Source organism: Camelus bactrianus, chromosome 28, assembly GCF_048773025.1.
Source record: "Camelus bactrianus isolate YW-2024 breed Bactrian camel chromosome 28, ASM4877302v1, whole genome shotgun sequence".
Taxonomy (NCBI): Eukaryota; Metazoa; Chordata; class Mammalia; order Artiodactyla; family Camelidae; genus Camelus; species Camelus bactrianus.
The window spans coordinates 8,842,125-8,868,938 of NC_133566.1; the positions used below are offsets into that span (position 1 = coordinate 8,842,125).

General features: G+C 39.7%; 2 protein-coding genes across 24 annotated transcripts in view; both read right to left on the minus strand.

Moving 5' to 3' along the window:
* The window catches only part of LOC141575481 (ankyrin repeat domain-containing protein 26-like), a 48,894-nt gene extending 32,315 nt beyond the window's left edge, over nt 1–16,579 (minus strand). For 3 of the 9 annotated variants that reach the window (XM_074354762.1, XM_074354763.1, XM_074354761.1), the window contains exons 1-12: nt 16,124–16,576; nt 13,911–14,063; nt 13,254–13,305; nt 12,806–12,875; nt 10,070–10,130; nt 9,795–9,982; nt 8,387–8,516; nt 7,917–7,978; nt 5,343–5,436; nt 2,886–2,914; nt 2,631–2,703; nt 595–849 (exon numbers count right to left, since the gene is read on the minus strand). In XM_074354762.1, coding sequence (XP_074210863.1) covers nt 595–849; nt 2,631–2,703; nt 2,886–2,914; nt 5,343–5,436; nt 7,917–7,978; nt 8,387–8,516; nt 9,795–9,982; nt 10,070–10,130; nt 12,806–12,875; nt 13,254–13,305; nt 13,911–13,941 — 1,045 coding nt within the window. In that variant the 5' untranslated portion in view covers nt 13,942–14,063; nt 16,124–16,576. Of the gene's footprint in view, nt 1–594; nt 850–2,630; nt 2,704–2,885; nt 2,915–3,362; nt 3,430–5,342; nt 5,437–7,916; nt 7,979–8,386; nt 8,517–9,794; nt 9,983–10,069; nt 10,131–12,805; nt 12,876–13,253; nt 13,306–13,910; nt 14,064–16,123 lie in introns of those variants that run through there. The other 6 variants (XM_074354765.1, XM_074354764.1, XM_074354767.1 and 3 more) reach the window with 6 other exon arrangements.
* Nucleotides 16,580–17,287: 708 nt separating this feature from the next.
* Nucleotides 17,288–26,814, minus strand: part of LOC105068437 (uncharacterized) — a 58,963-nt gene continuing 49,436 nt past the window's right edge. For 14 of the 15 annotated variants that reach the window (XM_074354772.1, XM_074354773.1, XM_074354780.1 and 11 more), the window contains 5 exons: nt 23,749–25,947; nt 22,961–23,075; nt 22,625–22,798; nt 19,098–19,204; nt 17,288–17,792 (listed from right to left, as the gene is read on the minus strand). In XM_074354772.1, the coding sequence (XP_074210873.1) occupies nt 17,651–17,792; nt 19,098–19,204; nt 22,625–22,798; nt 22,961–23,075; nt 23,749–23,963 (753 nt within the window). In that variant the 5' untranslated portion in view covers nt 23,964–25,947 and the 3' untranslated portion in view covers nt 17,288–17,650. The remainder of the gene's footprint in view (nt 17,793–19,097; nt 19,205–22,624; nt 22,799–22,960; nt 23,076–23,748; nt 25,948–26,814) is intronic. The other variant, XM_074354777.1, reaches the window with a different exon arrangement.

Consider the following 26,814-nt stretch of genomic DNA (forward strand, 5'->3'; position numbering starts at 1 on the left):
ATCCTTTTCGACCCATCAATCCATTAAAAATAATAAAAACAAGCTGATATACTGTGTGGACACAGTTAAGAAGGAAGTCCTGTGTAGCAAAATCCCAATGACTGCCACTACTGCTGGGAAAGCCACTTCTAAAATACAAAAAGGCACAGAATATACTAGAAATACTTTGATATTTAGTTGCAGAGGTGCTTTTTCAGTTACACTGACTATAGCTATAACAAATATTTATAAATTCAGAGCTAGATAAAAATAAAGCTAAGAAACCATACTTTGAGAAGGGAATCTTTGGATGTCCACCTAGGTTTCCCAACTACTCACAAAGCTCTAGACATCATCCTCCTACCCACTCTCAGGAGTGTGCTAAATACTACTCAGAACGAACTTACTTTCACCTAATTCTCTTTGCTATTTAATATGTTGCTTTGGTAAGAGGATGAATGTAAATGTCATGCCAAAAGGTATTGTCTGGTTGTAGGTTGCATAAAAGGAGTAAACACAAAGGAGATCCTGCCACAAAATGATTTCTGCAAAGTCGGAGTGTGGTGAAGCCACGCACAGGTAGACTATGGCTAGTTCTCTATGCTGCTTTATTACCTTCTTTGCTGCTTCTCTTCTCTGGCAGCTGTGACTCACACAGGCCACGGAGCGCTGCATTTTCTGACAGAGACACGGCTCCAATATTCACCCGGTCTTTATCTACCAGGGCCGTCTGCCTCAGTTCTGTGGGTGCTGACTGGTTTGTGGTCACTGATTGTGATACCAACGGACATTTGTCAACTTTCAAATGCTCGGCTCTTTGACCAGCCTTATTATTGAGGCTCAGACTAGTAGAATCCCAGTCTGAAGAACCTGAAAACAAAGTTTCCACTTATTAGAATGTGAATAACAATACAAACTTTTACAAATTCTCTTCCCAGAGCAGCAGCCCCACGCCCTCCTCTCCCCCAAACACACTGCTCCTTCCCAGCTGGTTGTACTTTACATGTCATTGCTGTTCATATAGGGAACCACTGTCTCTTTTTTCTAAGTTTAATTTTCTAGTATTACTAATTTGGATTCACTCATCACTCTCTATAAAACAGTCAATATTCCATAAGAGCTTTAAGAATAATTATGATTCTTCAACATATGAATTTTTTCATTAACAAAATGTATGTCTAACCAGCCATTTACTGGATGTTTAAATATGCATGACAGTATTGAGTCCTAGAGACGTGGGCTTTAAGAAAACTTTTACTGAATGGTACTACTTAAATTACAATGAGACAGTCTTTCCTCAATGTACCAATATCTTCAGAATTCTTACCTTAAGCCGTGGATAAACATCATAAATTTATATAAGAAAGGATAGCCTTGAGTGACTAATTTTTTCCATATAAAAATAGGGTAAATCTAGGTACAAACTAGGTCCAAAGAGTACAGAGTGCCACGAGACAGAAAATATGTAACAAAAATGTTTTCCTTTTTTAAAAAGAATTAAGTTGTCAGATTCAAACTTTTTAAGACAAGTTAAAGAAAAAAAGGCAAGAAATGTATAAGTGAACTTTAAAGCCCACTTCATCACAAGGGCCCCTTTATTATTTCACACCCATGAACCCTGTTTAAAACAGCAGTTCTCAAGTGTCATCTGAGAAGCCCTGAAGCCCCATGTTCCCTCCATCTAGGGAGTCCAGGAGGTCAAAACTATTTTCACAATAATACTGAATGCTATTTTCATTCTCATTTTTTGTTAAGTGTGCAGTGGAGGTTTCCAGACACATGACATGTGATAACATCATAGCTCTAATGGCTAATGGAATGTTTGTGTGTGCTTGTTTTTTAAATCTTTCAGTTCTATTTTCTAATATACTAAACATCAATAGATACAACCCACTTAAAAGTTCTTCAGAATTCTCAATAATTTTTAATAGTATAAAAAATATCCTAAATCCAAAAACTTTTAGGATTATTGTTTTAAAAGATCGTATCTACCAAACATTAAGGTAGGACTAATTACTTCCATCATTTTTAATAATCAAAGACACCACACACACACACACAGAGAGAGAGAGAGAGAGAGGGAGAGAGAGGGAAAGGGAGAGAGAGAGAGAGAGCATGCTAATCAAAACATCCAGTTGGCTTAAGACCTTTGGGCTAGGGAAATAACTCTGTGGTAGAGCAATGCTTAGCATGCACAAGGTTCTGGGTTCAATCCCTAGGACCTTCATTAATAAATAAATACAGAAATAAATAAATATCATCAATGTGATAGCACTAGATGAAATAAAGTGAAATATGACTGACATGTTAGCAAGTGAAGCTTTACCCTACATAAAAGTCAGAATTCAATTAAGCATTTTAAAACTCTGGAAAAATCTTAGAACCTAATAATCAATCTCTCAGAATCCCTGAGAAGTATAGGGACTCCAAGCTGAACACTTTAGTGTCTCCCAACCTCAACAGAAACATCCAAGTCAAAGCTGACATTTTAAAAGTCTATTTCTTATGCTTATATATATTTTTCAAACATGGATACCAATAATATCTGCCTTATTTATGTCATCTTTCAATTAAATTTGAAGAAATAAAAGGAATTAGGAATAAGAAGACTGTACTTCTCTTCAGACTTAAATTTGTATTGCAAAATTTACCTGATTTGAATGTTTGTAAATTCTTCATTTCTCCTGCTTTATTAGGAACAGAATCTTTCACTCCAACTGCAGGCTGAATGGTTTTTGAAACAAACCGACTAATAATGTACATTTGATACAATCTGTAGTAATAATTCGGGGGGGGGTCTAGCTCAGTGGTAGAGTGCCTGCTTAGCAGTGCATGAGGTCCTAAGCTAAATTCCCAGTACCCTCATTAAAAAAAAAAAATCAAGATAAAAGTATAAAAGTTTTTACCTTCAAGTGAGGATATTTTTCAGTAGAATCTAAAAGCCAAAAGGGACACATAATCAATTATATGTAAATATGAAAGCCAACTATCCATTCATACAGTTAGCACTGAGCGCAATCCTCGTGCTTGCTTTGGAAATGGACACGTTAGGTTTCGGTGTTTTGTTTTTCAGGGGCATTTAGGACAGCAACAAGACAGAAACATCAGTCCATTATAGACACTCAATAAAGAGCAGGAATACAGGCTTAACAGAACATGCAGTTAAGATCTCAAAAGTACGATTATGTTTCAAGTGACTTATTTATAAAACAGAAACGTGCACATGTACCAGTGTGAACTTGCTGCCTGAGGAGGAGAAACGCGATCTCCAATCAGAGGAACAAGTCACGGCTCCAAGAAGACAAATGTGAAAGCTGACGGTAAAATGCAGCAGCACATCTTTAATGCGACTGACACCATTAGACTACAAGTACTTATCATACTCTTCAATTTGTCCTGCGATTTAGGAAGTCCACAGCTGTGACGGCAGTCCATTTGCATGTGCAATTCACTTCTCATCAGAGGAAGTGTTGTGAATTGATCAGTTTGGATACACACTTGTAGAATACTAGCTCATAAAAATATTTTTCCCATACCCACATGGGCTGTTGGTATGCCTACATTTCTTGGATCCTTTAGCCATCCAAGTTTCTTGATCCACTCATGCAAGAAAGAATGTATACTGAGTTTTCAATATTGAAATCTGGTGATCAAAAAAAATTTTAATTGCCACAGAATTATTAGATACTAAAAGTCTTTTATATTTCAAAACCTGTGCCGTATTCACTGAAAATAACAACGTTAGCATTTATGGAATGAACCCTATTAATTTCTTTTGTTTCCAAAATTAGTTTGGTTTGGTAAATCAGGCTAATGTTTACAAGGATTTTTGTGAAACAACTATCTTATCAAAAAATTAGGTATCCTTAAACAAACAAAAGAAAAAAGCAGTCAATGCTTCATATTCAAGTTAATCTCATTTGAATAACAAATACCAATACAACATATATCTTCGAAGCCTGATAGGAGGAGTGGCTGTGGTTTACCCCAATTCTAGGCCCCCTCCTGATTCCAGTATTCTCTGGAGTGGCAATGATCTAATCTGGCTTCAGTGCAAATACACTGACGCCATCGAAAAGGAGTTCTCTCAAGTTTCCTCCTCAATTCCAAAATCACCTACCTGCTGCCTTTTTTTCCTCCTTCCTTCCTTTCACTTTCCTCTTCAAAGGTACCTCTACATCTGTGGTCTTAATTCTTCCCCTTTTCTATTCTTTTGATGGACGATCCCCACCACTTCTTTTTCCTCTCTGCTTAGCAGCACTATCTTACATCTCTAATTTCTACTTCAACTCTTTGCCTCCCTCTGGCTATGAACGTGCTCAGAAAGAAAAACAAAATCATGCTTTTCCTTGTTGCTGTTGTCTTTAACTCCCCAGTGGTTCTTCTTCCAGACTCCCCTAAACACAAGTCTACCCTCTGAGTGTGATCTGAAGACCAGAAACAAGGGCATCACCTAAGAGCTTGTTAGAAACGCAGACCCACTGCTCAGAATGTGCACTTTTCACTGGGTCCCCAGGTGACTAAAATTTGAGAAACTCCAGTCTATACCGAGTCTGCTTCTACAGCACTCGGACTTAACTCATCCCTCTGAAATCCAGCCGCATGCGTCTCACTCTAACACTTCCCCAAAAGCTGCATCAGGAGTTGCAGACTTTTCAGGGGACTCTTTACCAGGCTCCAGCTCCCCTGACCTCCCCGGAAGGCACCCTGCTCTCTTCCTCTTTCCCACTCTTCTGTTGGCCTATGAGACACCATCCTATAAGGCAGCAACACGCTGCATGACACAAAGGTCCAGACATTGACAGCTGACCACACACGCCTGTGCTCACCCACGGCAGGCACACCCAGCTCTGCGTGATCAGGTACCGCCGTCCTCGCGGCCTTCCTAATGGTCGGGGGGACGAGGGAGTGAGACATCCTGCTGTGCTTCCCGGACAAGCTTTGGTGCTGGAAGCAGCTCACTTCATACCCGTCTCATTTCAAACACTCTTCTCTTCCTTCTTCTAAAGAACTATTCTACATTACCAACTCCTGCCAGGGACCCCCCCCTTTTTCCTTCATTTAGTCCCCTCCTCTCTACCTCCCTCATTCTTCACTCCCTCCTTCCCTCCTCCTGGTTTCCTGACTGTCCTCAGGTCACAGAGCATCTTGAAAGAAAGCTAACAACTGAGCTCCTTAAACAGCATTCTAGTTTAATCTGTTGCTGACACCTGGTAAGATATACAATTTACTTCCTTTTCTCCTCTTTTTTCTCACTATATGTTCAACAGGTGATTTTCTTTGGCTGAGAGAATAGATCCAAATCCATGTTTTAAATCAACGTTCTGTAAAATGACTTTTTTTAAATAAAATACAGTACTTACTTTCTATTTGTCCATTTAATGTATTTTTTTCTCCTCGACCTGCAGCTCCAGATAAATTATCAACACAGTTCAGAAGTTGAATCTCGGAGATACTCTGTTAAAATTAATATTAATAATGAATTACATAAAGATTTCCTGATCCCTTTCTAAGAAAATACCTGCGTTTCCTACCTTATTATTCTTTTTTTAATTTCCTACTTCAAAAGCAATTAGACTCGAAAACAAAATAAGCATATCCTGGAAACCCAAACATTTAAATAGAAAATTTCATATACACTCTTCAGATCAAGTCTATCTTTTATCTTCAGTTGGCTTTTGACTCTGTAAACTGAGCATGGAAATCTAGAGCAAATATTTTCACAGACAAAATACTGACTTACATGCAGATTTCAACAAAGAATTAACTTCAAAACACCTAATTCCATTTTGCATTCCTCGACAAAAGAAGAGGACGTTTGAAAAAAATATGTATTTTTATATGTGTAACTGAATTGCTTTGCAGTACACTTGAAGCTAACATTATAAACTGACTACACTTCAATAAAAAATACAATTAAAATATACATATTTAAATATTCTTTAATAAATGTGCTATAAATTTAAAATGTTTCTTAGTACACATATTGTGTTTAGTATTAAAATAACACACATGGCATGAAAAGAAGCCTTCGAGTCTGTCATGTTGAGTATTAACAGAACACTGTGGAAACTGCTACATTTCAGTAAACAAAGGCTTAGCAGAATCTATTATTTGATAAAACTTTTATTGATAGGGAAAATAGTTGAATAAAGTACCAAAGTAGAAAGAAAAACATTTGTTTAAATTAACAGCAGAAAAATTTTAAATGTAGCTATGCAGCTCTTCAAAAAAGTACCATAAGCTTTACTTTAACAAGGGAAGAATAAGAACACTGTTTAGCGACCACCCGCATGTGCCAGGCCCTTATGATGCACATTCTCTCTTCTCTACACACAGCAATAACAGTGATTCTAAGGACGGTTACCCACTCGCTGCTTCCTGGCCACTCCAAGATGCTGGAGCACCGTGATGAGCAGACGGGACCCGCTGTTCTGTCTGGAACATCCCTCCCCTGGACCTTTGTGTGACTGGCTCCTTCCTGTCCATCATCTGGCAGCTTTGGTCACACTCAGCTCTTTTCTGACTACCTAAATTCCACCCTTACTCCACCCCCGTCCTAACTACAAACTCCCCCACTGTTGTCTAACCTAACGCTCTCCACGTTCCTTATGTGAAGGACTTACTGTCCCTGATAAAGGGTTCCTGTTTATTCTTCTGTTCCTGCCACTACAGCCTAACCCCTCAACTGCTACATTCAGTGTCTAACTGCCTGGTGCATAGCTGGTGTTCAGGAACAGGAATTTATTTAAGGTCAAAACGTCTAAATTCCCCAGAGGGCTTCAAGTACCAAAGCACTATATACCTATCGGAGATGTCCGATAATAGTCTACCGACACTCAACATAGCCCAAATGAGAAATCCCCGCGCCCACTCTAACTTTCCCATTTTATTGTCCTTCAGATTTTAAAAAAGTGTCCTCAGCATTTCACTAGGTCCCTAGTGGCCACTGTGCTCATTCTCTTACATTTCTATAGCACCCTTTACAGTTGACAACGTGTTTTCACATTTGTTACCAGTTTTGTTCATGACACATAACCTGAGAGGTAGGTATCAGTACCATGTTTTTGAACAAGGTCACTGACATTCAAATAAGTCAGACAAGTTTTTCCAAGATCCCACAGTGGGTCAGAACCAGGATGCTACGTCTGCTGACTTCAAATACAGTGCTGTGCCACTAGGCAGGAGCTGCCGAGATCCAAGAGTTCAGGCTCTTCTTACCTCTTTCCATGGCTGTCACCTTGGAATAGGTCATCACTACCCTGCACTTAGCTTCCTTCAAGTCCGGTCGCCATAGAGGTACTCAGTGCACGCTATTTTCCCTACCCAAAATGGGCTGTCCTCAGTAAAACATCACTAAACCAAACTGCTGGTATTTTAACCCCACATATTTATTACTATTCCCCATGCTTTTGCTTCTCCTGAAATGTTCATTGCAGATCTACTTGACAATCCAAATATAATAGTACTTTCAAGTCACAGGCACTGTCTTTTCAAGGACAAAGTGGTTAAACAAACAAACAAAAACACCGTTGTTTTTTTTTTAGTACAACCTGTTTCTCTCTCAATCTCACTAGGAGTCTTACACATTCATTTATAACAAAGAAACAAACATCTGGTCACAGGCTGACCAAGAATTATTTTTAGTTTTTAGAAAAGGTAACTTCAGAACCCAAACCGATCCCCTGTGACTTCTAAGCCTTGGCTTTTGCACTACATACACCAGTTTCATTACGTGAGTCTGGAAAATTAACAGAAGTGCACTCTGCAGTGGTATGACATGTAGCACGGAATGACTTTACTAAGTGTGGGTTAAAATGAGGAAAAAATTTTGCTGGGAAAATTTAGAAGTGAGAAAGTGAAGTCAAAACATCCCTCCATTTATGTTTTAATATCACACAATGCTTATATCTGAAAATAATAATAGAAGGCAGCACCTCAGAATCCAAGGGTGATTCGACATCTTCCTTTTCTTCTAATCCTAAAGCTGAAGTTGTGCCTACAAAATGCAGTCACGAATACATTAATGAGAACACATACCACTGGGAAGTTTAAATATATATATATAAGTCTATCTTGATTCATGAATATGTCAATAAATTAAAGTGGCAGAAAAGAATTTCAGAAGGTTGAAGCATTTTCTGGAAGAAAACTTGGTCGTAGTTGGGGTATTTATGAAAGAAGATGGCAAAAGAAAAACACTTAAGAAATGGATATCATATTTGGATCTATACACACTTTAGATTTTTTACACTAGCTTTTTTGTTCTTTTAATGGTGGCACTGGGAATTGAACCCAGGACCTCGTGCATGCTAGGCATGCGCTCTCCCATTGAGCTATACCCTCCCCCCTCCAACCATATTAGTTTTAAACAGAGAAGAAAATCCATAGATGCTCACTGACTTACCACCTCTGTCACTTTTGTGTACTCCATCAACAGAAATCAATTTGCTATGATCTGCTTGCTCCTTTACAACACTGTTGATAGTCCGAGTGCCATTCTCTTTTCCCCCAGTTTTCGGCTTTGTTGTTTCTTCCTATAAAAACAAAACAAAATGTAACAAAAACCCAACTTCAGAAAACATCATATTCCTACACTTGGTCATTCAGTCAGGAAGACAACATATATTTACTGTATGCATCAGATCATAGGCATTACCCTGGGAGAAGCTGGCAATCTACATAAAAGACAGATTCTGCTCTATATTCTAGGGGAGGTAGAGACACATGAAAATGAATCAACACAGACAAGTATCATTCAACAGCTCTACACCTGCAGTGAACAGACACAGTAAGGGCACAAAGGAGAGAAGAGACTTGCTGCGTGTCAATAGCTCCGGGAACGCTGGGAAGACCAGACTGTGTCTTAAACGACAGACCCAGTGCAAAGAGCAGACGTGAAGGGGGTTCTAAAAAGGGCAGCCTGAGCCAAAGGTCGAGGTGTGAAACAGCATGAGAAGTCACATGGAAAACTAGAACTCAGTTACTGGGGACGGAATGGAGAGACAAACTTTGCTGGATTAAATATAAGACACCACTTCATCAATTTAAATGTGAGGATTTCTAAAAAAAGAAATAACTTCAAAACTAACTTCCATTGGGAACTATATTCAATATCTCACAAACAACTACAATGGAAAAGAAAGAAAAAGAATTAGATATATACATAGGTATGTATAACCCGATCACTTTACTGCACACCTGTAACTCATACAATACTGTACAACAACTACATTTGAATTAAAAAACAAACTTCTATAACCAAAAAGAAAAAAGGTGAGGATCAAATTTTCTTTCTGCTGTTTATAAAATCAGCTATATGTCCTTCAGAAGAGTCTGAGCACTTTTTTCCATGAGCTGACTTTTCCTTCTCTTAATTTGAATTTGAGATAATTTCTATCATAATTTGTACTATAGAGTTCCTGCTCTCACTTAACCCCACTATTTCTGCTGGTTTTTTTGTATAATAATCTCTCTCATTTTGACACTCATTTATCTTGTCCTTATTAGATGAATCTTTCCCCTTTGTACCCCTGCCCATCTTCATATTCATCCAGCCGTTCTTTCCTCCAGCCGTTCTTTCCAGTTGCTTTCTTATTCTTTCTTTTCTTAATGGCATATTTGAGAACTGTTTATTGCCACCAACCTTTACAAATCTCAGTCCTGCACGTGTACCTCTCTTGTTATCACACTGTTTTCTACTGTGATCTTGAGAACTTCCATTCCTGTGTAGGATCCTTTTCATCTCCATGAGAATCAGGGGGACGGTAAGTGAAAAAGCACAGGAAGGAAAAGTTAAAAACAAAACGACTTACCTCTGTAACACCAAGGACTGCTGAAGACGTGAGAGGTGCCGGTGCTGGGAAGGCAGGATGAGAAAAGCCTGAAACTTCACTTGATGGTTGGGAAAAGGTTCTAACCGCATCTTCATTTTCATTATTAGAATTATTGTCCTCAAAGAAGGTGCTAGTTCCTGGTTTCAAAACACCATCTTCTGCCTCTGCTGTAGTGAAAACAAGGTATGGCAGATGGAATTATCTGTAATTTCTCATCAGTGAAAACACAAAAAGACAGTCTTCAAATAACTTACTGTTTATCATGGGTTCTTCCCAGGCCTGAATTAGCTTTGCGAATCTTGGATGCCGGACTTTCTAGAGAAGAAAATAACAGCTTTAAGAACAACAAATATGAAATTAAATAAAATAATTATAACATTCCCCATTCCTAGATGATCTAACACAAAGAGCACTGGCTTTGGAGTCATTCAGATATGGATTCAAGTCCTGGGTCTGTCATTTACCACCCTTCATCTTCTCATGGGTTGAGGATTATGACAGATGACCTCAGGGGTCCCAAAATGTTACATTCTTTACCCCTCATTGATTATTATACAAACACTATGGTATCCACTACAAGACTTTCTTGACCAAAATGATCTAGAACAAAAACTTATCCCTGATAGTTTAGAGTCCTATTGAAAAAACTAACATTAAGAAATTTAAAGTGATTGTTATATTTTGAAATGTGCTTGCATGATTTATACATGTGTGTATGATCTCTCATGGGGGAAATATGAGAGTTTACTTTTTAGCAGTATCTTATTTGGATGAGTTAGAACAGCAAACAGTATAAGCTACTTCTATTCCATTCGCCAAAAAGCTAAAGACAAATGATTGTTCAAATTCAGCTACTTCTAAGAAAGAGGAATAAAAACAAAAGAAATTCTAAGGGGCAATGACTCATGAGTGAAAGCCACACACATAGTAAACAGAAAGCTTTCACTAAATACGTTCACACAGGCAGAGTGAGATGGACTGAAAGAACAGACACTGAAGAAGTGTTTTCTGCACAAAAATATTACGTTTGGGGCAAATCATTAAAACAAAAAAGTGGGGAGGAGGAAGAAAAGAAAAAGTGACACATGACTAGTCAAGTACAAACTTCAGGCAAGAAAAAAAGGAAAATGTAAGTATAACAACGCATGTGGAGAAATACATATATTTCAGCATTTATGTATAGTGGATCAGGGATGTATCAGTATTGTTACGGATATATATACTATGAGTGAAAGCCTCTGTTTTACCTTTTTATTATATATATAAAAACATAAATTATATATGCAAGTATATATATTATTCTTCAAGTTTTATAAAAATATCAAAATACAACATATATGAAACATATATATAAAACAAAGGCCTTTGTTCATACTGTATCCCCAATAATGCTGACCTGTATTACTCTACAACTGTTTGTTTGTAAATACTACTATAAGTGAGAGTTAAATTTTGTCACTCTCAGTCACTCAATTGAACATGGTCATCTCTCACTACCTGAACGCTGCAAATTACTACTAGAGAGAGAGAAAAATAGATTTTAGAAAGTTCCTAACATATCAAATTTCCACCTAGACAAAGAACTGGTAATCAGGATTCTAAGGATAATATATAGCTTGAAAAGATATATTTAATGGAACATGAGAGGGGGCTAAAAGAAGGTTAAAAAGTTTTCATCTCAAATTCTAAGCTCACAGTTGGTGGATACTGAAAAACAGACTGTAACCTCTTCCTACTTATCATATACTTCTTATCTACTTCCTTGGCATTTATGACATACTTCCTCTCATAACAACTGAACTTTTACAGCCTAAATAAAGGGAATAGAAATTTAAGTCATATTTTTAGAATTTGAATAGATTTCATTATGACATAGTACGCATATTATATTACCTGTACCATCAAACAGATTTCATTATGATAGAGTGTGCATGTTACAGTACGTGCAGCATGATGCAGAATTCCATGTCTCTTCATGCATTCACATTCAAAAAATACTAAAATGCTTCTTACATTTAAGACTTTATTCTAGGTGCTCCAGGAAATGCACAATTACGTTCCCTAATCTCTAGCGGTGTACACTGATGCAGGGGCTATAAGATGAATATGTAAATAACTATACTACAAAATGTCTGAAACTTGAAATTTTAGAATGGGACACGAGGACTGGACATACTTTTTAAAACTGTAATACAGAAGAATTCTGAAATAGGTTTCATCATATGGTTGTTATTAAGAGTCTACTTTTAAAGCTGGCTGTTATTTTAGGAAAAACATGTATTCTTCAGTTAGATGCAGAGTTTTGAATATACTTGTAATGGGATAATTTAGAAAACACAGAGGAATCTCTTTATAATACGGATTTTGAGAAACAGAATTTTAATTTCTAAATTTCAAGAATTTCAACTATTATTTTAGTCTTAATGCAGAACCAGAGATAGAAATAAAGTAAAAAAAAAACAAAAACAAAAAACAAAAAAAAACCCTCTTTCCTCACAACTCTCTGATACCAAAATAAAAAGTGTCCAAGGGGGAAAAAAAAAAGATACATGCTACGTAAGTTTTGGAACTGAAAGGCCCCAGGAAGAGGCCATGATTATCACAGTAAGTAGCTGTGTGCACTGAAGATGTCCCTGAGGCACGAGTATTATACAAGTGCTGTCAGTGTGGTTTGAAAGTCAAAGAATCCTTAGCCTTGGCCAAGCTTCACACCTCCTCTGTTGTGGGAAACCTTTCCACAATACAATTTTCCTGTCACGATCTATTTTCTAGTCCATTTTGCTTCAGTCTCATCTTCAGTATTTATCAAAGTAAAAAAAAAAAAAAGAAAAAAAAAACCTGCCATATTTTCATAAAATGGTTTACTCTGACCAACTTTCTCACACAAACATAAAACAATGATAAGCAGAACACTGCTAAATTTTAAGAGAAAATACTACACAGAACTAAATTCAGAGCAGAAAAATTAATTTCACAAGAAAACACTTTACCTTGGGAGCAAGATCTAAGTTACCATCTGATGGAGGCCGTGAATCATCAATATCATGTTTGGGTGAAATACTTTGGAGAAAAATACACATCAAAAATGAGTGAGTTCATTTCTTTAAACAAACAAGTCACACAAGTCTATGCTGAGGGATGAGAAAGCAGATTTGGGAGCCAGGCTGCCTGATGGTTAAGTCACAGGTCAACTACTTGTTAACCATGGAATCATGGGTCAACTAGTCAACCTCCTTAAACTACAGTTGCCTAATTAACTACAAGTAAGCTATAACAGCACAGCTACTCTGCAAAGCTGTTGTGGGGACTGTATGAGGTAACAAATGCTAAGTACATAATACGGTGTCTAACCCACAGTAGGACACTCAAGAAGCCTTGTTTCTTTTCTCTGTGTTCCCTTAGTCAACATGTAATTTTTAAAAATCCATAAAATCCTACCTGCTTACACAGATGTCTTCAAACCTCGGTGCAACCTTAATCACTGAAATCTCTATTAAAGAAGAAAGTAAAATAGTTTATACGGGCAATAGAAAAACACAGAATATTAAAAGTATAAGACCAATGTTTTTGTTAAAAAGCATTCCATTGGGACCACACCTGGAGACTACACACTTGAGTGAATACCGGTATACTGGTAGGTAATTAATGCATAAAAACCACTTCCCCTCCTTTATATTTATCAAAAAAAAGAGGGTGTTTATCCAAATTTGATATTTTAAAGTGAACTGCTGTTTTCAAGGACCAAAATCCCAACCAAACTTTATGAGATTCACAAAAGAATGATAATCATTAGTAGAATCAGTATCATAAACTGACAGTGTCAAGCTTACATAGCGTGGTGTTTCTGGACGACACCCATGGGACAAACCCACCCCACCATTTGGCTTTGTCAGCCTCGTGTTATCTGGGCACGGTCATCCCTATTCGCTCACATACGGTCTAGGGCTGCTTTCACACTGCAATGGCAGACATGAGTGGATGTGACAGACATCACATGGCCTAAAATATTGACTCTCTGGCCCTTTACAGAAAAAGCTTGTGCATCCCTGCTTTATGTCATAACAGGACCCTAAGACTCAAATCGAATCTTCTTACTCTTCTGCTCAACATTCTTCACCGAATCCATGCAGCTGCCATTGCTGGTTCCCAACTCGACAACCACTTCTTCTTCGTTGTCCTTGCTGGACAATTGCAACTTTTCTTGGATATTTTCTGCCCCAGGATGAGAAGAAGGTAAACTCTCCTTAGCTGCAGAAAGAGAAATGATTGTTTTACGGTCATCACAGTAACTGCATTTCCTTTCCCAGTGGCTGCTTTAGGAATGAGCATGTGATGTAGCCCAGCCAATAAGATGCTAGGGGAAGTCTACGGAAGCGTCTGTTTCCTTCCTAGTTACAGAAAACATGCAGAGAGAAGCAGCCCTCCTCGCCTGCGGATATTGTCATGTGAGAAGATGATGCTTGGAGCTGCTGCTAATCAGCAGACCAGGAAAGGCGACATCAAACACCAGCAGCCTCACAGCTGAAGGAGGGACAGCATCTGGGATCCTGATGACATCACTGAACCTTCTAAACAATCCTGACTCCTGTTGCTGTAGCCACTGTTACTTAGGGCTCCTATTATTATTTGCAGCTAAAAGCATTCTGACAAATTTCCCAAGGTCTACAGCAGACCTCCTCCTTTCTATACTACTAGAAAGGCTTTCAGAAGCATGCCTGAGCTAGGTAGTCACCTCGTTCCCAATCATTCCTACAGCATCCTTTCTGCACCAACAAAATGAAACTCATAGATCCTGCAAAGTTCACTGGCACATCTTAGCCTTTGCACCGCTGTCCTTTCTGCCAAATGTAATCTTCAAAGATGTTCCACCCACCAAACACGGCCCTTCTGCCTCCTTCCCTGGCAAACTTCTACTCGCTCTGCATGGCTTAGCTGACATCCTACACACTTTTAAAAAACTTCTTTCCTCACCATGGACTTGAAGTATTTGGCACATGTTAAATACCAATAAAAAATACATAAAGACAGTTACAAAGTCCTCGTGGGCTCTGGGACACAGTAAGCACAGAATAAAGTAAAGCCAATCATAAAAATGGTGATGACAGTAACAAGCTCCCGGAGGCCAGGAACTTTGCTTTTGACCTGTTTGCATTCTGTAACGTCAGAGTGGTGCTTACTACCTAAAACACACTTGATAGTCATCTGTTAAGTGGATGAATTAACAGATAAGAATGTTTTCTTTGAAAGTCCTGTTAAAAAAAAACAGACATTAACCAGGGGCAACTCTGTTGTGTTATGAGCACCTTGAAGACCAAAACTCTGTCTTTTCCATCTTTGTATTTCCTACAACAGAAGTTCTTTGCTTGATCAAGGTCTACCAAGTTAAAGGTGCCCTCATACAGTTCAGACTGAACAGCACGCGAGGGGTCACACCTAGGCAACAGTCGTCATTTTTTATGTGAAGCACTTCTGTGCTTTTATTACAATTTGTTGAGTCCTGAGTTGTGCTATTTGAATACTTATTATGACAATCCTTCAACTAATGGCAATAGAAAACCTTGTTCTAACAAAATATAGTTTCATGACAAGTATCCCCAAAAAAGAAGAAAACATCTGACTCTCATGAAGGCAGCATATCTCATTGTTTGCACTTCTGAGGAATGAAATTGGTGAGAGAACCCTTGTTCGTGTAATGATGTGAAAAGTAACCAGTGCTTCTCAACAAGGCACTGCTTTCCTGACTTCTGCCCTATCACTAGGTACCTTTAAAAAACAATCTCTTATTAGTATGCTGCACACTGGCCCAGCTGTGCAGTTCTAATTGTTGGCCATTTGTTTACAGCACCAGGAAGGTATTGCCAAGCTCCCAGTTTTAAAGACAATCACTTTTTAGTGAGACTAATCACTATGCAATAACTAGCATTTATTTACCCAATGTAATCCATTTGCTGTAAAAATTAAAGATCCAGTTCTGTAACAAGGCCAACTTGTTATAATGTTACAGGAAATGTACAACAAAGTAAAAAAAACCTGTTTTTCATATCTACACAAAGATGTAATATGGGATTTAAGGGGCCATGATTAAACAAATGAAATTCTTTTAAGACAATATTGTCTCAGATTTTAAATTACCTACAATTAACTTCTTAAATACTTCTGAATACTAGACCATTAAGAAAAAATTAATTAAAAAAATAAAAACATACATGAAATTTACACACTGGCTTTCATCACTGCCCTTTCATTATCAAAATTTCCTCAATCTTACTTCCGTATCTATGGTGGGCCCAACAACAGTAACTTATTACCAGAACTCTGTCCTAGGTCGCTATTTTGAGGGGAAGTATTCGGTATCTTTCCGGCTCTGTAGTCGACAATCAGTTGGTAAAGGCTATGTATAAAGTGATAAATAAATATTAGTACTTGAATGCTAATATGAAAAACAATTACCAAATATATTAAGTTCTTAGATTATTTCAGACAATATCAGAGGTAATATCAAAACTTCAATTGTCCCATATATTTCAAATTTGTACAATCTACACTTTTAAATTTAGGATGTATACTTAAAAAGGAAAAAAAGTAAGGTGAAGTAGTCATGAACTGAGGGCAGTACAGCTCAGTAAAAGTTAACTAGAGCGACCCTGACATACGGAAAGTATCTCGAACTCAGAAGTCCCAGCTCTATAAGCAACAGCTATTTGTTCCTGGACAAGGTGCTTCTCTTCAGCTCAAAGTCTCCCTTTATAAAACTGGGATCTTACTGTCAGGCAGTTAGTTATTAATACTCGTAAGAGTATTAGGAAGATTTAATGAGATAATGTATCCCCCAGATGCTCAGAGAAACAGTGGAAGAATGGAATAATTTGTTCTTGAACTTTAATGCTGGAACTATTTGAGAATCCCAAATAAAACCCAATGTGTGTTTTTTTCATAGGTGTAACATCTAAATGTGGCAGTTTTCAGAAAATGTTACAAATTACGGTGACTAGCTGTTCTTCGTGGTTTATAATTCAGGGCACCTCAGCTACTATATAACTTGTAGTTAAACTTATTTATAAATATATGACCTCATACAAGCATATGTATGAGAACTAAACAAGCTGTCACTCTTAAGTTTACGTGTCCATCGCCACGAAGACCGCGGAAACTGGATCAGCACAGGCATCCCGGGAGCAGAGGTCAATCATGACCCGACTGCAGGACCAGTTTCTTTTTCCTTTTCTTCTTTTAAAAATTTTATTAAAGGTCTTTAGAGAGCAACATCCAGACCCCAGACCCAGCTGCCGAAGAGATCCTGTTAAAACCAGTTTTAGTACCAATGCTGCAGCAACAGAATCAAGGGAAACAAGAGAATGATTAGAATGCCCTCGCCCTGCCCCAATGCCTTGTGGGAGAGGACTGTCACTGTGATCTTAGGCAATCCCTTAGGTTCTTGGAAAATTCAACAGCAAGATTACAGAAGAAAGTCCCCAAAGGAAAATACAGGATTTTCTGCTCTACTAAACATTTTAACACCCAAACAACTAGTTAGAAAAATCAGATATGTGACATTATTTGTACCCCATGCATTGGGGTTACACTGGAATGAAATGGAGAACAGCAGGACCCTAAGGATAAACACCTTACAAACCCTGAGATAAAGAACCCTGTGCCCACTGCTCCATCTCACTAGTCTGGCCTTTTGCTGGTTTCCAGCTGATGATGTGGAGGGTCTCACTGCCATCCCCAAAGTGCCTGCTCCCAACTAGGAACTCTCACCTGTCACGTAACAAGTAACAGTTAGGTCATTTTCAACCTCAGTTTAGACAGAACTGGCACTTTAATGTAAACACTTACTGTTCAAAACCATTACAATAAGCATATTCTTCAGCAGTCCGTCCGTGTGAATCTAGCGAATCGGCATTAACACGTTTCTCAAGAAGCAGCTTGACTATGTCCGGTGAGTCATGATACACAGCAAGTATGAGTGCTGATCTAAAATAAAAGAGACAACTTCACCCTTAGGAACTTAGTTAGCTTAACTTAAACAGTTAATTTGATCTATTTTACCAAGTTAATATCCTGCCCACCCCTGGAGAACTGACCATTTACATGCTTGAGTGCTCATCTTTGCAAACTACCTCCAAGGCTAAAACAGAGGGACAAAAAAGAAGCCTCCTGTCCTACTTGGGTAGCACATAGTAGAAGTTGCTAATTTAAAGTCCTCTGATGGAGAAGGATGCTGAGGTCACTTATCTGAAGTAGGTAAAGATTTAAATAAAGGATTCCCCATTTCTTCCCTCGTCTGAAATACAATACTTTAAAATCAGCTAGAGGTCAGGTAAGGAGAAGCTGTTTGCAGGCTGAAAACAGTAATATGAATAAAAAAGGCAATAAAAATAGTCACGGCTGCAGTTAATCACGCTGAGAAGCATGTGCCCGGCACTAACCTGAACAGTCTACGCATGGTCTTTCTTAGGCACAACCCCCCTTGAAGGATGTACTACGACCCTCCTTTACGTGACAGGAAACATACTGGTTGGTGATAAGTCATGTCCCCCAGGTAACACACCTGGCCAGCAGGAGAGCTGGGAATTCAAACTCGTCTGACTCTAAAGCCCAGCTCTTTCCTCTTTATCATCCACCTAAGACTTGTCTTCTTTAAAGGGAATGTTTATTCAATAATTAAAGCTATTTTTCTTCCTTCTACCGTTATCAATTAAAAATAAAAACATCAAACTGTACTTGAAATGAAAAAGGATAAAAACTGACAAGCCCACAGTATCTGGTCATAGTTACTCTCTTAGAGATACTCACTCAGTGATAACCTAATAACATCAGTATCCTTCAAAGAAAGTAATTTAAAGCAGAGTCATCCAAAAAGCAAAACAAACTCCTCTTTGTTTAATATGCATCTTTTAAGAAAAAAATATATACCAAGAAGAGGTTAAAACAAATTATAAAAGAATGAAGAAATTCAACAGTCTCATAAGGTAAATAAAAACTAGAGTCCATACTAATAAAACTAAAATGAAACCCCTGAACTATTTTAAGACTGTATGACCAAAAAAATCAGGTTGCAAATTACATCAGTCACTATCATAAAGGAAGATGAATCCTGCTGCATACTGTTCTTTGTGACACCAGGCAGAATAATTGCTTTTCTACCTAACTGATGATGTGTTGATTCTAACTTAATCCTTTTCTTATTAAGTTAATCTTTCTGATTGGCTGTTACTATTCTAGAACAACATTAAGATTAAACAAAAAGAGAGAGAGAGAGAGAACAAACTATTGTACCTTTGCAGCTTGTCAACTGCATGTACATTTGCCCCGTTCTCCATCAAAAATTTGACCATTTCTTCTTTGTTCTTCCTGACGGCGAGTAAAAATGGTGTCATGTTATACTGTAAAACAGTAAAAACAGTTGACAATGTACAAAATTACATATAAATTTCAAAACTGAACTTAAAAACTTAAATCTTTGAACTTAAACATACACTATAAAGTAAATAAAAAGTAGCCCCTTCTTCCTCGCCGCTCTGTGCTCCTTCTCTTTAAAAGGTTCCTCCTTGACCTCATCCAAAGTTTCCCTGTGAAGTCACTCTCTGAAACCCACTTCAGACATTTGCTGGTTCCAAGAACCTTCGCTTCTATTGCAGCGTGTGTCAGGCATTCTCTAGTTACCTTACTGCTCAACTACTACTCCCGACACTAAACACTGCTCCAGAGAGAGAACCATTTAGCTGCCAAATCAACTACATTTCTAAGGAGCCACGCTGAGGAGAAAGATACCATACTGTCTGCAACATGCATAACCTATCCAATTACAACTACGACTGATCTCATAAAGCTTGCAGACATTCCAATGGGAATATGACTACCTGCATGTAAAGAAAAAGTTTTTCTTAAACCAACTTATAAATTCTAATTTGAAAAATTCCATCCCACTCTTAGGGATTATTATAAAATATGAAGTAGACTATAAATTAACATAGACTATCTTTAAAATCTTGAAATATTTATCAAAATATACAACAGGAATTGTAAATTCAAATGCTTACAGAGGCAACATAGGTGGCCCGAGTAAGTGAAGGTCACAAGTGAGGACAGCAAACTGGAGAACACACCCCCCACCGAGAAGGGGCCACCTCTGCAGACCACAAAGGCCTGGGCTCAAGGGGAACCAGATTTGATTCTTTAGGAGAAGTTCTGAAGTGTAGATTTCTGCACAAGTCTCCTAAATTTTAAATGTTGACTCAATGTGTGGAGACAAACTGAACATATCCAGGGCCATGTTTAGTCTATAGCCCACTTGTGTTTTTATGTTTGCTGTGTTTCCAAACAGTTGGGTATAGATCAACTATTTGTATGTAAAACCTTGCCTTTCTTTAGAATCATACGTCTTACACACAAAAACACTGGGCCCCAACATGTAATAAAGATTGTGATTAAGACTCATAATACCCACTTCAAGAATGTTTCCAATGCCTACTAAAACTACAATCTATCTGTATCGAATTCTCCCTGATTGTTAATCAAATGGATAATTAGGATTAAGGATTAAGAGGTATAAACAATCAGGCATAAAATAAGGTACAAGGATGTACTGCACAACATGGGGAATAGAGCCAATAGTTTATAATAACCGTAAGTGGAGCATAACCCTTAAAAATTTGTGAAACACTCAACTGTATACCTGTAACATATAATATAGTACATCAACTATACCTCAATTAAAAAAATATATTGTAAGATAAATACACTTTAAAAAGGCTCATGATAACTGCTTCAAGAATTTTTCCAATGCCTACTAAAACTACAATCTACCTGTATCTAATTCTCCCCAATTGTTAATCAAATGGATAATTAGTTCATGAGATGGCCGAAACTAAATTATTAGAACAATTCCAATTTGTTACTAATGTCATGGGCCTTGATGTTTAAAACTGCCATCTTGCATGGTATACTTATATATAATGCAATATAACTTAGCCATAAAAAAGAATGAAATAATGCCATTTGCAGCAACATGGAAGGACCTAGAGATTAACATACTGAGTGAGGTAAGTCAGAAAGTGAAAGAGAAATCCCATAGGATATCACTTAACGTGTGGATTCTAAAAATGCGATACAAATGAACTTATTTACAAAACAGAAATAGACTCACAGACATAGAAAACAAACTGATGGTTACCGAAGGGGAAAGGGGGTGGAAGAGGAATAAATTAGCAGTTTTGGACTAGCAGATACAAATTACTACATATAAAATACATGAACAACAAAGTCCTACTGTATATACTACAGGGAACTATACTCAATATCCTGTAATAAACCATAATGGAAAAGAATATGTGTGTGTGTGTGTGTGTGTGTGTGTGTATCTAAGAATGTATATATAACTGAATAATATATATAACTGAGTAACTATATATATAACTGAATGAGAATATACATAACTGAGTAAGAATATATATATAACTGAACAACATATATATAACTAAGAATGTATATATAACTGAATAAGGATATATATAACTGAATAAGAATAAATATAACTGAATCACTTTGCTGTACACCAGAAACTATCACAACACTGTAAATCAATTAGACTTTAATTTTAAAAAAAAACTGTCATCTTGATTATGCTAGAGCTCAGTGAATCTAACAGATATATTGCAAAAGTCCGTTACACAGCTTTAACCAAAAGAAAGCTCATGATTTCCTATTATAGCGATCAGAAAAACCCTGTTGACCTAATGACCTGGATGGGAACAAAAGGTGCAGTATCTTTAAAGGGTCCGACTCTACTTATTGAATCCCTCACCACAAGCAAGTTTCTAAGACTGTCTGAGAGCCACTGAATGATCAGTGGTTAGAAAGGAAAAGGAGCTATTCTTCCAGGCAATAGATACTGCCAGTAATATTGCCAATAAACTCCTCAGTCACAGAGGAAGAGACGGGTAAAAGTCAGGCTAACATGGCTGGAAAGCAGAGCACTGAAAGCAGTAGCATCTATCAAACCCCCGCTCTTCCAGAGATGTCTTATTTTTGAGATCTGTGAATTTACATGCATTACACGAATCCATTCAATAGTCCTTAACCAAGGCTTGTATCAGAATCTCAGGGAAGTATTTCTAAATACCTGCGTCTAGACCTGAGTACATTTATTCAATCAAAATCTTCAGGGGAGAGCCAGGAGAAAAAGCAGGAGGACCAGCTGCGCCATCACTTGATCCCCACCTACAGCCACAGCCCCGCAGGGGAGCTGCACCAGGCTGAGCGTGGAAGACCCCAAGGTGAAGGTGTACGTGGAGGGCCATGTGGCCACCAGCACAAGTGAATGCCCCTGCTGGCTGTCAAACAGGACCTGACCTCACTTGCCCAGATTCGAGAACCTGGGATCCTGGGGTGCTCAGGGCCTGTGGCTTGCTGCCTCCCCTGCCCAGGTGCAGTCACCCAGCTCCCCCTGCTGGGTACTGGGTTCCTTCCTCCTCCCACCCATCCCCAGGCAGGCACCCAGCCCCTGCCATCACTTCACTCCCCGCAAGCCTTCATCTTCTGTAGGCTCTGAGCCTACCACCCACTCCCAGGCACTTCCTAATGGGAAGCTGTTCCTTCTGGGGTACAAGTGTGGCTGGGAGACAGAGCTCTGCCCTTTCTGTGGGCACTACCTCTAGCCTCTGGCCTTGGCTTTGGAGTTGTTTCCATGATAACAGGGCCTGATGTATTGTATTCAGTAAACATATTACTATAAATAAAACACCTATAGCTAGAAAAGACCCTGTATTTCAAATATCTTGTAAATAAAGTCAGTTGAGCTGTACCTTGTTTATCGCCTCGATATTTGCATCATAGCGGAGCAGCTCTGCTGCAACTGATGTATTTCCAGCCAAGACGGCGTAATGCAGAGCAGTGTTTTGAAAGTCGTCCACAAGATTTGGGTCAGCACCCTGTTCCAGCAGGATACTGACACACGCTTCTTTCCGGCATTGTACAGCCTGTTGGTATCGCAGCAAGAAACAGACTGTAAGTGCCAGGCATTCCAAGTTAACATTCCTCAAGTCCCAGCAGTTCATTATATTTAAAACAGGTAAATTCATTTTTATTCTAAGTAATTAAATCAAATCCATCTCACGTGGACACGGTTGGCTGCTACACACCTTGATGAGAGCTGTCTTGCCTTCCTTGTCACGAGCATTCAGATCACAACGCCACCCTATAAGGAGAGTCACCACTGGTGACTGGCCACTCGTGCAGGCTAAGTGTAGGGCAGTCCTGCGAACGTAAGAGGACTGTTTAGGAAATTAGAGCATACTAGTTCAAAGATACAGTTACTCACGTAATTGTAAACATTCAACAGCATGCTATTCCTACCCCTTTAAAACTAACATTTAGTCTTCTTAGTTCTTTCTATGGGGAAAGAACAGTATTTATTAGCTCTTATTACTCACCACATTAATGGAAGAACTACCTGTTTGAATAGAAAGGGCATGCCGTTGAGATTCAGCTCAGCTTGGGTCTGACTTCTACTTTAACACTGTCACTTATTAGCTCTCAATTAGCCTGTCTGTGCCTCAATTTCCTCATCAACAAAATGGGCATGAAGTAGTAGTTATCTTACAGGACCCCACTGTGATGCTTAAATGAAAAGCTATGCAAAATGTCTGGCAGTTCCTTGCACAAAATAACAGCTCAATAATTGTTAGGTAATATTATAATTGTTACCATTACTATTTTACAAAGACAACATTTCAATTCAGTAAAATGATAGTATATCTACTTTGCTGCTGCAAGGATGCGAGAGAACACTGTACTTCAATGATTCTAACATGCTCATTGTCTCACACTTCAACATCTCTGACATGGGAAGGCAATTTAAAATTCATGTCTTACAACCTTATTTGGCAGCTCCTCCCAGGCCCGCCCCGCCCTGCCCCGCCGCTGTTACCTGTTGTTCCTGTCTCTGCTGTGTACGAAATTCTTCTTACGTAACAGCAACACCTCCACTGTGTCCAGATCGCCAAGATATGCGGCTTTGTGGAACTTCTTTAGTTCGTGCTTACGGATGGGATACCTAGGCACGGGGTGCTCATGATCCCTGCGCTCTCTCTGACGGGCGCTGAAGCCCACCCAGCTCACAAACTTAGCGAGTCTCTTCTTCATTTGGCTTATCGCCTTCCGACACCGCTCACTTCCCTCCTGGCCTCTTGCCGCCTCCCGATCTCAGCGCTGGCACTACAGAAGAGCCACAGAGGTCTCGCTTCCACACCTTGGCTGCAAAGCTCAGCGGCTCGGAATGTTTCGTCCGGAACAGTCGTAGCCTAGCAACAGCACTGACCCTCAACTGTCCCTCAACTGTCCCTCCAGAGCCAGTGTCCCTGTGAGTGCGCACAGAGGCCCAGAGGCCCGGTGCGCACGTGGGAGCCTAATGCATTTCAAATCTCTCCAATTGCTTGTGGGCCATTTTGGATTCCTTTCAAATGTTGGTGCTAGGTGGCTGAGTGTTTTGGGACATTTCCAGAAGTGAGGCTTGCCCCTGAGAAAGTCATGTTTGTATGCAACTGTGGTTAGAGTGGGGTGGAACCAAAGGATGCTGAAGGCCTAGTCCCCCAGAGAGCTCCCCACCAAAAATCTCTATCTCCTTATCCCTCAGTTTATTCCTTTCCCCATCCCTCTGGGCCCCAGCCAGTCTCCAGGGAACTTAGCAGATGCAAACAGCAGAAAGCTGTTTTCATGGTTTCAGAGATTGTGGCAATATGTATCATTAAGTACAAACTTGAGAAACCAACACACGCTCTCGATGAAATGAAAACGTGTTTCCACACGCCTGCTGACCCTGCTCTGTGGCTCAGCCTTATGTTTACACGCTTTCTTCACTTTATTTTATTTTTTGCTTTTATTTCCACCAATTAAATCTTGAATCAATCCAAGGCTTATTTGGGAGCTTGGTATAACATTTGAGAACTTTTTAACCACATAACTATGGAAACACCACATCAGTTACTCAGCAAGGCCATGCTGCTGGCTGACCACTGGCAGGAGGAGTGGAAGGCAGGGCAGGCCTCTTCTTCCTGCCTAACTCCATCCTTCCTCCCTCAGCTGGCTAATTATGGTTTCTGGCCCTGCCAGGATCAAAACTGCAGGGGGCGGTAGAGTTCCTAAGTGGCTGACACTCCTGGGAGCTGGTCTTGAGGGGACTGGACCTGGCAAGTGTTTTGAAGCTGACTCTCTCAGGGGCATTTCTGTGCCCATACCTGCCCTCACCTGCAACTCCCCTGACCTAAGTGAATGTGGTGTTACTAATTTACCCTTTTAACCTATCTTTTCTATTAGCATACACTGTTATTTCCCTCATCTTAAAAAAAAAAGATGCGTTCACCCTCCAGCTGTGGCCCCATCTCTCTGCTCTCCGGCACACACGCCTCCTGCCCCTGCAAAGGAGCTGTTCCCATTCGCTTCCTCTGATTCCTCTCATTTTCCATCCAAGCAAGCATGTCCACTGACTGCAACTGCTCATGACAGGGTCACCCACCACCCACCAGGTGCTGACTCCACGGGGAACTCTGTCCTCTCCTTGCACGGCCCGGCAGCCACACTTCCCACCGCTGCTCTCCCCGACTTCCTCAAGCCCTTTCCTCACGGGGCTTCCCAGGCCTCAGGCTGCTCTGGTTTCCTCCCACGGCCCTGGCCAGTCTTCTCAGTCCCAGCCCCTGAATGCTGGCACACAGCACCCCTGAGGCTGTCTTCTGGCCTCTACTACTTTCTGCTGCTGCCCCCATCAGCCTTAGGGCTTTATGTATTCTCTAGAAGTTGACAACTTCCAAACTGCTATTTCCAATCTAGACCTCCCTCCTGTATTCCAGACTCAAATACCCATTGCCTCTCAACGTCATCTCTTGGAAGTCTAATAGGACTTCTCCTGTACCTGCCCTCACCTGGGCCAGCCCTCTCCTGGGCCTGCCCGCACCTGGGCCTGCCCTCACCTGGGTCTGCCCTAGGGTTTGCCCACCCCTGGGCCTGCTCTCTTCTGGTCCTTCCATCTCCTGGTCCTGCCCACTATCTCCTTGGCCTGCCCTCACATGGCCTGCCCTCTCTCCTGGGCCTGCCCTCTCCTGGGCCTGCCTCTCCTCGTCTAGCCCTCTCTCTCCTGGGGAAGTAAGCCAGAAAGAGGAAGAAAAATACCATATAAAATCGCTCATATGTGGAGTCTTAAAAAAAAAAAAAAATATATATATATATATATGTATATACACATATAAATACAAAACAGTAACAGACTCATAGACATAGAATACAAACTTCTGGTTGCCAAGGGGTGGGGTGTGGGAAGGGACAGACTAGTAGTTCAAAATTTGCAGATACTGACAGGCATATGCAGAATAGATAAACAAGAATATACTATATAGCACAGGGAAATATATACAAGATCTTATGGTAGCTCAGAACAAAAAAGAATGTGACAATGAATATGTATGTTCATGTGTAGTGAAAAATTGTGCTCTAGACTGGAAATTGACACATTGTAAACTGACTATAACTCAATAAAAAAATGTTAAAAAAAAAACAGTGCTCCACTCAGACCTACAGTTACATGCTGATCTTTCAGGGAAAAAGACTAGGTTGGAACCTAAATGTGCAGACTGGGAGAGAAAAGGGATTTCAACTACTCTGACCACTTCCTGTTGAATTAAACAGAGAAGCCAAGCCCTCACATTTCAAAGGGTGACAGGAAGTCAGGGGCCCGGTACGCCCTCTCCCACCTAGGCCTGGGTGGGAACAGTGGGCGGCCCCGGCCAGGGCCACAGGCAACAGTAGCCTCGGCTGTGCCCATCTGGACAGACAGACTGGCATGGCCCCACGGGCTCTGGGCCTGCCTAAACGCCCCATGGTGGCCATGGGGGTCATTACCATTCTGGGCCTCTGTGGCCTCTCTGAACTCACCCCTCCCCAATCCCATCTTTCAGGGAAGGATCTACAAACCCAGCCAGAGGGGATGCAGGACAGTGGGGCAGAG